Source organism: Oncorhynchus mykiss, chromosome 23 (genome assembly GCF_013265735.2).
Source record: "Oncorhynchus mykiss isolate Arlee chromosome 23, USDA_OmykA_1.1, whole genome shotgun sequence".
Classification (NCBI taxonomy): domain Eukaryota; kingdom Metazoa; phylum Chordata; class Actinopteri; order Salmoniformes; family Salmonidae; genus Oncorhynchus; species Oncorhynchus mykiss.
In genome coordinates, this window is record NC_048587.1 from 49,297,404 (window position 1) to 49,309,137 (window position 11,734).

The window sequence follows — 11,734 nt, forward strand, 5'->3', positions numbered from 1 at the left end:
GTTCATATCTGTTTTATGATGTAAGACTTGTTCTACACATTCAGAAACTCACTGAGGTTGCAGATAAGGGGTCATATTACAAAACCAATATGCATTGCAGGCATTTTACCTCCAACATGCAGCTGAATGAGTAGATGAGCTTGAGCCCAAAAATGCACGCCTTGCGTTTCACCAAGGACTGCATGCATATCCTTAGTTGAAAGGATAAAAATAGCACAATTTGACTACTAGACACATTTTTCCAAAACTAACCCTAAGCATATGGTGTGCGTTACACCTTGAAGGGCGAGAGTATATAATGTGAGAGCTAAAGGAGAATTGCTTCATCCGGCCCTACACTGAGATACAACTGCCTCCTCGCCACTAATCTTCCAAAGGTGAGTTCCCTCAATCGGACTGATGTTCTAATTTACTGACCACCAATGGTTTTCAACAACACGCAAAGATCTTTATTTACAACCTCCACGGAATACATTCAATAAAAATGAAGAGGGAAACGTTTCTATCTGGAATGTGTTTGGAGTTGGAGTTTAAAAATAAATAAAATATATGGGACTTCAAGCGTTTACCTGAGAGATGGAGATGGAGGACTTATGCCATGGTTTTGGCTCACGAGGAATGTCAGTTCGAGGACCACTCTAAAAAAGACTTACTGTCGCTGGCAGACATGTCTTACTCAATCTTTCTTTCTAAACCAATGCTTGTTCTCAATCTAAAATACCATGGCTGGACTTTCATGACAGTGAAAGTCCTATGTGAATCTTTGTTTGTGAATGGTTGAGAGACAGAATAGAAACAGGTCTAGCAGAGCTAAAGGTCATGGGTCACAGCATACTACTGCATGCGTGCTGGCCTACTGTAGTTTCTTGCATTGGGGGACTCTGCCTTTGAGCACAGAGGAGCTAAGTTTGGAATGTAAACTTGTAGGATACAGATAAAACAGAACCAATGCTATTTCTTATCCATTTAAATCCATGAATCAACTAAATAATTAGTTAATTAATTAAAGAACATTTGAAAAAAGGTCTATCTATAAGCCTAAGACAGTTTTCTTGACAGTTGTGCTTATCAGTCAAAAGATAGTCTATGTATTTACTGTTAAATATTTATGTTCAGGACTTCGAAAATGTTTATCTCGCTCTCTTCTCTCTTCTCTCACTTTCTCTCTCTCCATTTCTCAGAATCTAAAAATGGCTTTCAAGGGAATGCTTAAGGATGAGGATATCGCTGCTGCCCTCAAGCATAGTGCAGGTGTGCTACACTTAATTGATTTATGACAACCAATGTCAGTGAAAGTGGAAGGGGCCATATTGACCAGGTTTAATCATCCATGAGCAGGTTGTGATGTTGAAATGACCACTGTTTTATCCCTCACAGCTGCTGAGTCCTTCAACCACAAGGAGTTCTTCGCCAAGGTTGGCCTGGTCGGAAAGTCTGCTGAGGATTTGAAGAAAGCCTTCTACTTCGTTGACCAGGACAAGAGTGGCTTCATTGAGGAGGATGAGCTCAAGTAAGTCTCATGTTGATTCAGTTGTCAAAGGCTACGTTACTGTCCAGTACAACGCAACACTACCCTTGAAACTGAAATTAATACCAGTGCATATCATATGACTATTCCTTGCTCTCTACCCACCAAGTCTCATATTCATTTGATTGCATAGGGGTAACATAAACACACCCTTCAACTGAAATGAACACCAGTAACCTCCATATTTGGGCTATTCCCAAATAGGCCAGAAATGGCCAGAAATGTAAATCTTTTCAACTAAAATAGATCCAAGGGTCAATTCGAGGGTTAAATGCATTTTATTCAACTAATGAATTCAAAAGTCATGAATTCACATAGGAAAATAGCACACAATTTTCAAAAAATGCCTCTTCCCTCTCTATCTCCTCCTTCCTTCCTCCTGCTCTCCCTCCCTTCCTCCCTCTTGCTCTCCCTTCCTCCCTCCTTCTTTCCCTCTCTCCCTCCCTCTCTTCCACCCTCCTCCTCTTTCTCCAGGCTGTTCCTCCAGACCTTCTCTGCTGGTGCCAGAGCTCTGACAGAAAAAGAGACCAAGGCCTTCCTTGCAGCAGGAGATGTTGATGGTGATGGCATGATCGGAGTAGATGGTAAACAAATCACTTTTACACATTTCAATTAAACTATCAAACTAGCAACTATGTACTTTACGCTATTCAGTTGGCCAAGTAACTGTAACAAGTAACTAGGCCTCCTTAGTGGCACAGCGGTCTAAGCCACTGCATCGCAGTGCTTGAAGCGTCACTACAGACCCGGGTTCAATCCCGGGCTGTGTCACAGCTGGCCATAACCGGGAGACGCATGAGGTGGCGCAAAGTTGTCCGGGTTAGGAGAGGGTTGGGCCGGTCGGGATGACCTTGTCCCATCTAGCGACTCCTTGTGGCAGGCCAGGCGCATGCACACTGACTTCGGTCGCCAGCTGTACACATCCTCCGACACATTGCGCAGGGCTTCCGGGTTAAAGTGAGCAGTGTGACTTGGCTGGGTCGTGTTTCGGAGGACGCATGGCTCTCTACCGTCACCTCTCCTGAGTCATTATGGGAGTTGCAGTTATGGGACAAGACTGTAATTGGATATATTGGATATAAAAGTACCCCTAAAAATAACAAGTAACTGCTTTTATGAATCGTGTAACTACTAGTTACATTTTAAATGCATTTTAAATGCCATGTAGGAATGAGGATTTTATGAGGTGCATTTTTTAAAAGATCTCATCAAGACCTGCCACTGCAATAACTGTTGTTGTTTCCTCCTTGTTTCCAGAGTTTGTCACCTTGGTGAACGCATAAGTCATCTACCATTGGCTTGGTTATCATGGAAACACAAATCTGCTGTTGAGGTTTTGTCCTGGCCCGCTGCCTGTCACATACTGCATCTTTTTTATATTCATTTTATTTATGAATGTCGCACAGACTGTTTTGACTGTAACCCCACACCCCCAAAGCGTGTTGACTGTTATGTTTTTTAAATATGTCTTATGTTCGCATTCAGCCGGTGTGCAAAAATCTACCACCATGCTTTTGCACTTTTTGAAAATTGAAATAAATTCACATTTGGATTAGCACTGACTTCTGTTATTAATCGAACATTGAGTGTCACAACTGAGGAAGTCCTTCAAAGAACTAAAAAATGTTTATTTAGAATATTAGAGTATATAGGACTGATTCAGCACGAGCTACGCTGGGATTCCCAGGACCTCTTGGAGCCAGCTCTTTAGGGGGCTGGCCAGCTAGAGGATCTCTGTTCAGTTAGAGCCAGCACATTCCAAAGGGCCCCAGCCAGTACCCGGCTAGGGTTTCAGAACTCCCAAGTTACACCATTTTTGTCAATGAGGCACATTTATGAATACGTTTCTCTCTCTCAGATATCAGACTGAGAGAATGTCATACTCGGTGACATAGAATAAGGCCATTTCTATTTATGAAGAAAGGGAAGGAGAATTGAAAAAATTGCACTCTGAACATTTACTTGGAGATATTTGTTTCCAGCTAGAATGTACACTAACTGTATTTAATTATTTTTACATACTAATTGATGACAAGGTGGAATTTAGTCCAAGGATCACCTCCAAGTGGAGTTTGGAATGTCAGAATGTCAGAATGTCCCACATCAGCTTGGATTCAGTCCTAGTTTCATCCAATAACGAGTTGTCCACTGTTCTGACATTTTACAACAACACTCATATTAAATAATGTCAGGATCCTCAAAAAGTTCTTCATCTGCACCATTGAGAGCATCCTGAATGGTTGCACCACCGCCTGGTATGGCAACTGCTCGGTGTCTGACTGGAAGGCGCTACAGAGGGTAGTGCGTACGGCCCAGTACATCACCAAGCTTCCTAACATTTTTTTCCCCCAGGACCTATATACTAGTTGGTGTCAGAGGAAGGTCCAAATAATTGTCAAAGACTCCAGTCACCCAAGTCGTATAATGTTCTCCCTGCAACCGCACGGCAAGCGGTACTGGACCAAAAGGCTCCTTAACAGCCTCTACCCCCAAGCCATAAGACTGCTGAACAATTACTCAAATGTATATTATTACCTCGACTAACCTGTACCCCCGCACATTGACTGGTTGTCACGTTTGTCGTAATGATGAGACCAAGGCGCAGCGTGATAAGAATGCATTCTTCTTTAATTAAAAAAGAACACTTACACAAACTAACAAAACGAACGTGACGCTATGCTAAACTGAGTGCTGACATGCAACTACACATAGACAATAACCCACAAAAACCACAATGGAAAATGGCAATCTAAATAGGATCCCCAATCAGAGACAACGATAAACAGCTGTCTCTGAATGGGAACCAATTCAGGCCACCATAGACCTACATATACCTAGACATACCAAAACCCCATAGAATTACAAAAAAAACCTAGACAAGACAAAAACACACATACCACCCTCATCACACCCTGACCTAACCAAAATAATAAAGAAAACAAGGATAACTAAGGTCAGGGCGTGACACCGGTACCCCCGTATATAGCCTCATTATTGTTATTACATTTTCTTGTGTTACTTTTAGATTTGTTTTGTTTTGCTGGTAGAAATGAGGTAAACCGGATTTAAGTTTGCCTTCATTAAAGTCCCCGGCCACTAGGAGCGCCGCTTCTGGATGAGCATCTTGTTTTCTTAAGGCCTTATACAGCTGGTAGAGTGTGGTCTTAGTGCCAGCATCTGTTTGTGGTGGTAAATAGACAGCTATGAATAATATAGATAAGAACTCTCTTGGTAGATAGTGTGGTCTACAGTTTAGCTCTATATTATCCGTCATCGTTCAGCAACGACTCGGTGAAACATGAGATATTTGTAAACGCTCGTCGTCAGTGGAAGGAAGAGTGGACCAAAGCGCAGCGTGGAAAGTGTTCATGATATTTATTTACAAGAAACACTCAAACAAAAAATAACAAATCCAAAAAACGAAAGCGAACAGTTCCGTCAGGCACAGACACTAAACAGACAATAACACCCCACAAAACCCAAACGGAAAATCACAACTTACAGTATATATGATCCCCAATCAGAGACAACGATAGACAGCTGCCTCTGATTGGCAACCACACTCGGCCAAAACCAACAAAGAAATAGAAAACATAGATATTCCCACCCTAGTCACACCCTGACCCAACCAACCATAGAGAATAAATAAGAATCTCTAAGGTCAGGGCATGACAATATTACAGTTTTTAACATCCCGTTGGTAGGATAGTCTTAATCGTAGATTGTCCAGTTTGTTTTCCAATGATTGCACGTTGGCCCTTAATGCTGGGATAAGTGGTGGTTTACCTACTCATCTGCAAATTCTTACAAGGCACCCATTCCTCCTCCCCTTTTCCCCCCACCGTTTCTTCACACTGATGACGGGGATTTGGACCTTGTCTTGACGAAGCTTTATAACCTTTGCGTCGGACTCATTAAAGAAAAAATCTTCATCCAGTTCGAGGTGAGTAATCGCTGTTCTGATTTCCAGGAGCTCTTTTGGTCATAAGATACGGTAGCAGCAAGATTATGTACAAAATGAGTTACCAACAATGCGTAAAAACAAGCAAAATAGCATAGTTGGTTATAGGAGCCCGTAAAACGGCAGCCATCCCCTCTGGCACCATTATATACAGAATTACAATGACACTGAGAAAAAGCAATCACATTCCTCAGCAAAGAGGTCCCCAGTCAACATGTTGAACTGCCCAGGAGGGACCAGTACATCCAACTGTAGGGAAAGATGTGTGACAAGCTATTGAACAGATTCATGATTCCAGAAGTTATTAGGCCCTAATTGGAGCTCTATGAATTCATATTTTTCATGTGGTCTGGTATAATTTTGTCTTTATTACAAAATGTGCAAATATTATATAACAATTACAACAACATATATAACAATTAAAACAACATATACAATTGAATGTGACATTTTGGGTTCATAGCAAAGAGCCATTTCTCAATCAAGAATTTTGCTAGGAATGTCTGGGAGTGGCCTGAGTGGGGAGGGGGATATTGAAAACTAGCTGTTATTGGCAGAGAAGTTTGGAACTGTCTTTGTTATTAGTCTACTAACTAATCTATCGTCTGGTGATGTCCCCAGCCATTCCAAAACTCCATCCCAAAACAGTCTGACATTTCAGACAGTCTTTTCAAACAGCTCTTACACTAAAACTGCATGATCATCATTTTCACAATTTCATAGTATTATTCCAACCTTAAAGTGTGGAAAAATATATAAAACACAGGAAATCACATTTTTGACTGCAATGGGCCTTTAAATGGTGTTTTAAAACTATTAACATAAAAGACACATCAACACTACTATAATTAGCCTTTCAAGTAATTCAAGTGTCTTTGTTTCCCTCTGCAACATGACACAGCACTCTACACCTACAGCAATACATCATAAACCCCACTTTTGTTCAACACTTAGGCTACATGAGCAACCACTCATTACAGACATTTTGCACATGCCAATAACTCATTAGAGCAACTCAGTTGTAAATTAGACCTTTGAACTGTTAAACTAAGTGGTTATTGATGCATTTTGTAAAACAGACAGTAAAACATAAATAAAAAGTCAAAAGTAAGCATTTCACTGTTATGGCTTTTTTCAAAGTGTAAAGCTGAAGCGATATAAATGTAAAGGTCATTTCAGATTGAGTCGATACATGCATCGTTTACCGATAATGCGGTCTATGCTAAAGCAGAAACATTGTCTTTAAATTTCAATCACTCTGCAAAAGCTTCTGCGATGCGGATTGAAAAGAGCCCTGTCTACACCTGTTGTTTACAAAGCATGTCACAAATAACATTTCATTTGAAATCTAAACATTTTAAATCATTTTTTCAAATATCACAGTAACGTTTGCGCACGTGCAGGTGCTCACTTGTGAACTTCGAAGCCAACAAAAGATTCAGACATCTGTGTGTAAAATCTGGTTTTCAATAGCTACAAAATCCAATTTACCTCATCACATCATCTGTATGGCTTTTCACAGGATATAAATCTGCATTGGCAGCAAGTATATTTCATCCATAGCAGAAGTGTATATTATTAGCCCGATTTAATATTAAGCATACAAGTACCTTTTAAGCATCTTCATGTATGTATATATAAATAGAAAGGACCCCGACTACTGGACACATTTTCAACCAACTGCTTTGCATGCGGTGTCTATTACATTACGTCTCATGTTTCAGGTGAGTAGGATATATAAGGTCGAAGGCTTAGGCAGGGGGGGCTTACACCATTTGGCAGAATCATCTTTGCGAATCCACTCAAGCCTTAGAGCCAAACCTGAGGTGAGTCTGTTGCAGAGGGATAAATCTTAATCTTGTCAGGTCGACAACATCTTGCATGTATCTTCAACCCTTCGGCTTTACTACACCTTGCAATGGAACTGAACATGGAGGAAGCATCTACTATAAACGATATCTCAATTAAATAAGTTTTTTGCCTTTGGAATAATCAAGGAACCAAATGGAAGGACATCATACAACTAAATCCCTAGGCTACATCATTGGGATGATATCCTTTATCATTCACTTCCTGCAAGTCTGGGCTTTGGAATAGAAGACCTTCCATCCTGATGCTCTCTGCTGTGTGAACCTATCCTAACCAAAATAACCAAAACTAATCAAAATAATGTGTCCTAACCTATCCTAACCAAAATAACCAAAACTAATGAAAATAACCTGTCCTAACTTATCCTAACCAAAATAACCAAAACTAATGAAAATAACCTGTCCTAACTTATCCTAACCAAAATAACCAAAACTAATGAAAATAACCTGTCCTAACTTATCCTAACCAAAATAACCAAAACTAATGAAAATAACCTGTCCTAACCTATCCTAACCAAAAGAACCAAAACTAATGAAAAGAACCTGTCCTAACCTATCCTAACCAAAAGAACCAAAACTAATGAAAAGAACCTGTCCTAACCTATCCTAACCAAAATAACCAAAACAATAAAACAAAATAATAGAACTTGATTTTCAGATATTAATAACATAACAATAACTATGTTATTACCACTTATATTATTAGGAAATGCAATTGTTTAATATGGGTTGAGAGGTTCAATCTTCCAAATATCCAAGGACAAAGGACAAAGTTTCAGCATAATGAAATCAGTAGTTTCAGTTGCTATACAGAAGCAGGTGAAGAACAGAATAACATTTGCTTTGCTGTAACTGATCTTCTCCGCTTTCTACACAGCTAAACATGTCCTTCGCCGGTCTTAACGATGCTGATGTTGCTGCAGCCCTCGCTGCTTGCGCAGGTAAACCTCTTATAGATGCCTCAGTTCACTTTCACTCTCTAATTTCTGTCTGTCTGTCTGTCTGTCTGTCTGTCTGTCTGTCTGTCTGTCTGTCTGTCTGTCTGTCTGTCTGTCTGTCTGTCTGTCTGTCTGTGTCTCTCTCTCTCTCTCTCTCTCAATTCAATTCAATTCAAGGGGCTTTATTGGCATGGGAAATGTGTTAACATTGCAGCTCTACCACTAGACTATCCCTGGGCAAGCAGGCACAGCCATGGCCCACCAGCATCGTTCAGTGTAGTTGTAACTGTGAAATCCTCCTACAGCACTAATGGATACCTGATCTCCCCTCAGCTGCTGACTCCTTCAACCACAAGGCGTTCTTTGCCAAGGTTGGCCTGGCCAGCAAGTCTAACGATGACGTGAAGAAGGCCTTCTACGTCATTGACCAGGACAAGAGTGGCTTCATTGAGGAGGATGAGCTCAAGTAAGGACCCCTCTGATATTCCACTCATCCTCTAACACCTCTGATTCTGGTTCATGCTTGCTCTCTCATGCCTCACCAGGCTCACAGCTCCGATGGTGTACTGAAAGGGAGAGTTTGATCATGTTCCTTAGAGTGAATGGGGGCTTGACTGATTGTTTAGTGTGGGGGGAAAAATACCTAACTTCAAACCTACCTCTCTGTATTTTTAGCTCAGCAAAATATGAGTGGAGAACGAAAGCAGCAGGATAGTCTGTATTCACGGTCTTTGCTCATTGCCTGTATGCACTGTATCCATCCAGGCTGTTCCTGCAGAACTTCTCTGCTTCTGCCAGAGCCCTGACTGACGCTGAGACCAAGGCTTTCCTGGCTGATGGGGACAAGGATGGTGATGGCATGATTGGAGTTGATGGTGAGGAATATTCCTTTTGGAATTTTGGAGCATTCTTTCAGCAACAAGACATGCATGTTCCTGGCAAGTCTTTGCAATCTCAGATGTAATTGAAAATTAACTGTTGAATAAGACATTATTGAACCATTGATATACATTTTTGTGTTCAAATTTTCAGAGTTTGCTGCCATGATCAAAGGATAAATAAAGACCTGACCAACACATCTTGATCTGAAGGAACAACTTGACCCAAGACATCCCCCTTTTCATCTTAACACTTTTATACACGTGACTGTGACTGTCTGAGATGACACCCTATCCCATAGATAGTGCACTACCTTTACCCATTGCCGATTGGCAAAAGTAGTGCACTACATAGGGAATAGGGTGTCACATCAGACATAGCCTGTGACTGTCTACCCATAGTGCATATTTCTGTCCACTTTGAATGTAAATGTAGCCTGGCTGTGTCTCCGCTGTCCTCGTTAATTTGAGTTTCGCTTTACTGTCAAATCAATGGTGCACTTTTTGGGAAATAGACATCGAATGATATAGAAGAGAATAAACGTTCTTTTTCAATATGGTGTCTCATCTTTTCTTAGGAGTTTGCTTGAATTTCAGTAACACTCCACATGCGAGTACCTTTTTAGACAAGAGGGGAATTTTGTCATCACCTGACACACTTTAATAGCGCTTTTCTCACAATACTGATCTGAACTGAACCAAGCCAAACCAAGCTGTACTGAGCTGGCCTAGTTACACATCCCCCATAGTTGCTGAAAAGGACAATGTGAAAAAAAAATATTGAAACCAGCATAGTTTGACTCAGTAGGATAGTGCGAAGTGGATGTAAGCGGAGCATCCACTATTTATAATCAGAATGATCACCACATACAGTAGAAACTAAGGTGAGGAGATGAGCGGTCAATGGTTGAACTGGAATAGTCACGTCATATAGTAGCGAACAAGTGGTTAGTCATGTATATTTCTGTCACTAAGACCGAAATCTAACTTTCAGTTACTTGAAAATGAGATAATCTCCAAAATATACAGTTGAAGTCAGAAGTCTACATACACTTAGGTTGAAGTCATTAAAACTAGTTTTTCAACCACTCCACAAATTTCTTGTTAACAAACTATAGTTTTGGCAAGTCGGTTAGGGGATCTACCTTGTGCACGACAAGTAATTTTTCCAACAACTGTTTACAGACAGATTATTTAACTTCTATAATTCACTATCACAATTCCAGTGGGTCAGAAGTTTACACTAAGTTGACTCTCCCTTTAAACAGCTTGGAAAATTCCAGAAAATTATGTCATGGCTTTAGAAGTTTCTGATAGGCAAATTGACATAATTGGAGTCAATTGGAGGTGTACCTGTGGATGTATTTCAAGGCCTACCTTCAAACTCAGAGCCTCTTTGCTTGGCATCATGGGAAAATCAAAAGAAATCAGCCAAGACCTCAGAAAAATAATTGTAGACCTCCACAAGTCTGGTTCATCCTTAGGAGCAATTTCCAAACACCTGAAGGTACCACGTTCATCTGTACAAACAATAGTACGCAAGTATAAACACCATGGGACCACGCAGCCGCCATACCGCTCAGTAAGGAGACGCGTTGTGTCTCCTAGAGATGAGCGTACTTTGGTGAGAAAAGTGCAAATCAATCCCAGAACAACAGCAAAGGACCTTGTGAAGATGCTGGAGGAAACAGGTACAAAATAATCTATATCCACAGTGAAACGAGTACTATATCGACATAACCTGAAAGGCCGCTAGGCAAGGAAGAAGCCACTGCTCCAAAATTGCCATAAAAAAGCCAGACTACGGTTTGCAACTGCACATGGGGACAAAGATCGTACTTTTTGGAGCAATGTCCTCTGATCTGATGAAACAAAAATAGAACTGTTTAGCCATAACGACCATCGTTATGTTTGGAGGAAAAATGGGGAAGCTTGCAAAACCAAAGAACACCATCCCAACCGTGAAGCACGGGGGTGGCAGCATCATGTTGTAGGGGTGCTTTGCTGCAGGAGGAACTGGTGCACTTCACAAAATAGATGGCATCATGAGGGAGGAAAATTATGTGGATATATAGAAGCAACATCTCAAGACATCAGTCAGGAAATTAAAGCTTGGTCGCAAATGGGTTTTCCAAAATGACCCCAAGCATACTTCCAAAGTTGTGGCAAAATGGCTTAAGGACAACAAAGTCAAGTTATTATAGTGGCCATCACAAAGCCATGACCTCAATCCTATAGAAAATCTGTGGGCAGAACTGAAAAAGTGTGTGTGAGCAAGGAGGCCTACAAACCTGACTCAGTTACACCAGCTCTGTCAGGAGGAATGGTCCAAAATTCACCCAACTTATTGTGGGAAGCTCGTGGAAGGCTACCCGAAAAGTTTGACCCAAGTTAAACAATTGAAAGGCAATGCTACCAAATACTAATTGAGTGTATGTAAACATCTGGCCCACTGGGAATGTGATGAAATAAATAAACGCTGAAATAATTGATTCCCTCTACTATTATTCGGAAATTTCACATTCTTAAAATAAAGTGGTGATCCTAACTGACCTATGACA

General features: G+C 40.8%; 2 protein-coding genes across 2 annotated transcripts; both read left to right on the forward strand.

The window, feature by feature from the left end:
* Positions 1-240: 240 nt before the first annotated feature.
* On the forward strand, positions 241-3,083 carry LOC110502915 (parvalbumin-2). The gene is made up of 5 exons (XM_021581260.2): positions 241-377; positions 1,182-1,251; positions 1,378-1,510; positions 2,003-2,112; positions 2,786-3,083. The coding sequence occupies exons 2-5, from the start codon at positions 1,191-1,193 to the stop codon at positions 2,809-2,811; spliced, it is 330 nt and encodes a 109-aa protein (XP_021436935.1). The 5' UTR covers positions 241-377; positions 1,182-1,190; the 3' UTR covers positions 2,812-3,083.
* Positions 3,084-7,208: 4,125 nt separating this feature from the next.
* LOC110502916 (parvalbumin beta 2) lies at positions 7,209-9,728 on the forward strand. Its single transcript, XM_021581261.2, has 5 exons — positions 7,209-7,315; positions 8,235-8,298; positions 8,629-8,761; positions 9,061-9,170; positions 9,328-9,728. Exons 2-5 carry the CDS (start codon positions 8,241-8,243, stop codon positions 9,351-9,353), a joined length of 327 nt encoding a protein of 108 aa, XP_021436936.1. The 5' UTR covers positions 7,209-7,315; positions 8,235-8,240; the 3' UTR covers positions 9,354-9,728.
* The last annotated feature ends 2,006 nt before the right edge of the window (positions 9,729-11,734 follow it).

Coding starts and splice junctions, on each gene's coding strand:
- LOC110502915 (XM_021581260.2), top strand. CDS start 1,191: ATGGCTTTCAAGGGAATGCTTAAGGATGAGGATATCGCTGCTGCCCTC. Junction 1,252..1,377: donor TGCCCTCAAGCATAGTGCAG/GTGTGCTACACT, acceptor TATCCCTCACAG/CTGCTGAGTCCTTCAACCAC. Junction 2,113..2,785: donor TGGCATGATCGGAGTAGATG/GTAAACAAATCA, acceptor CCTTGTTTCCAG/AGTTTGTCACCTTGGTGAAC.
- LOC110502916 (XM_021581261.2), top strand. CDS start 8,241: ATGTCCTTCGCCGGTCTTAACGATGCTGATGTTGCTGCAGCCCTCGCT. Junction 8,299..8,628: donor AGCCCTCGCTGCTTGCGCAG/GTAAACCTCTTA, acceptor ATCTCCCCTCAG/CTGCTGACTCCTTCAACCAC. Junction 9,171..9,327: donor TGGCATGATTGGAGTTGATG/GTGAGGAATATT, acceptor TCAAATTTTCAG/AGTTTGCTGCCATGATCAAA.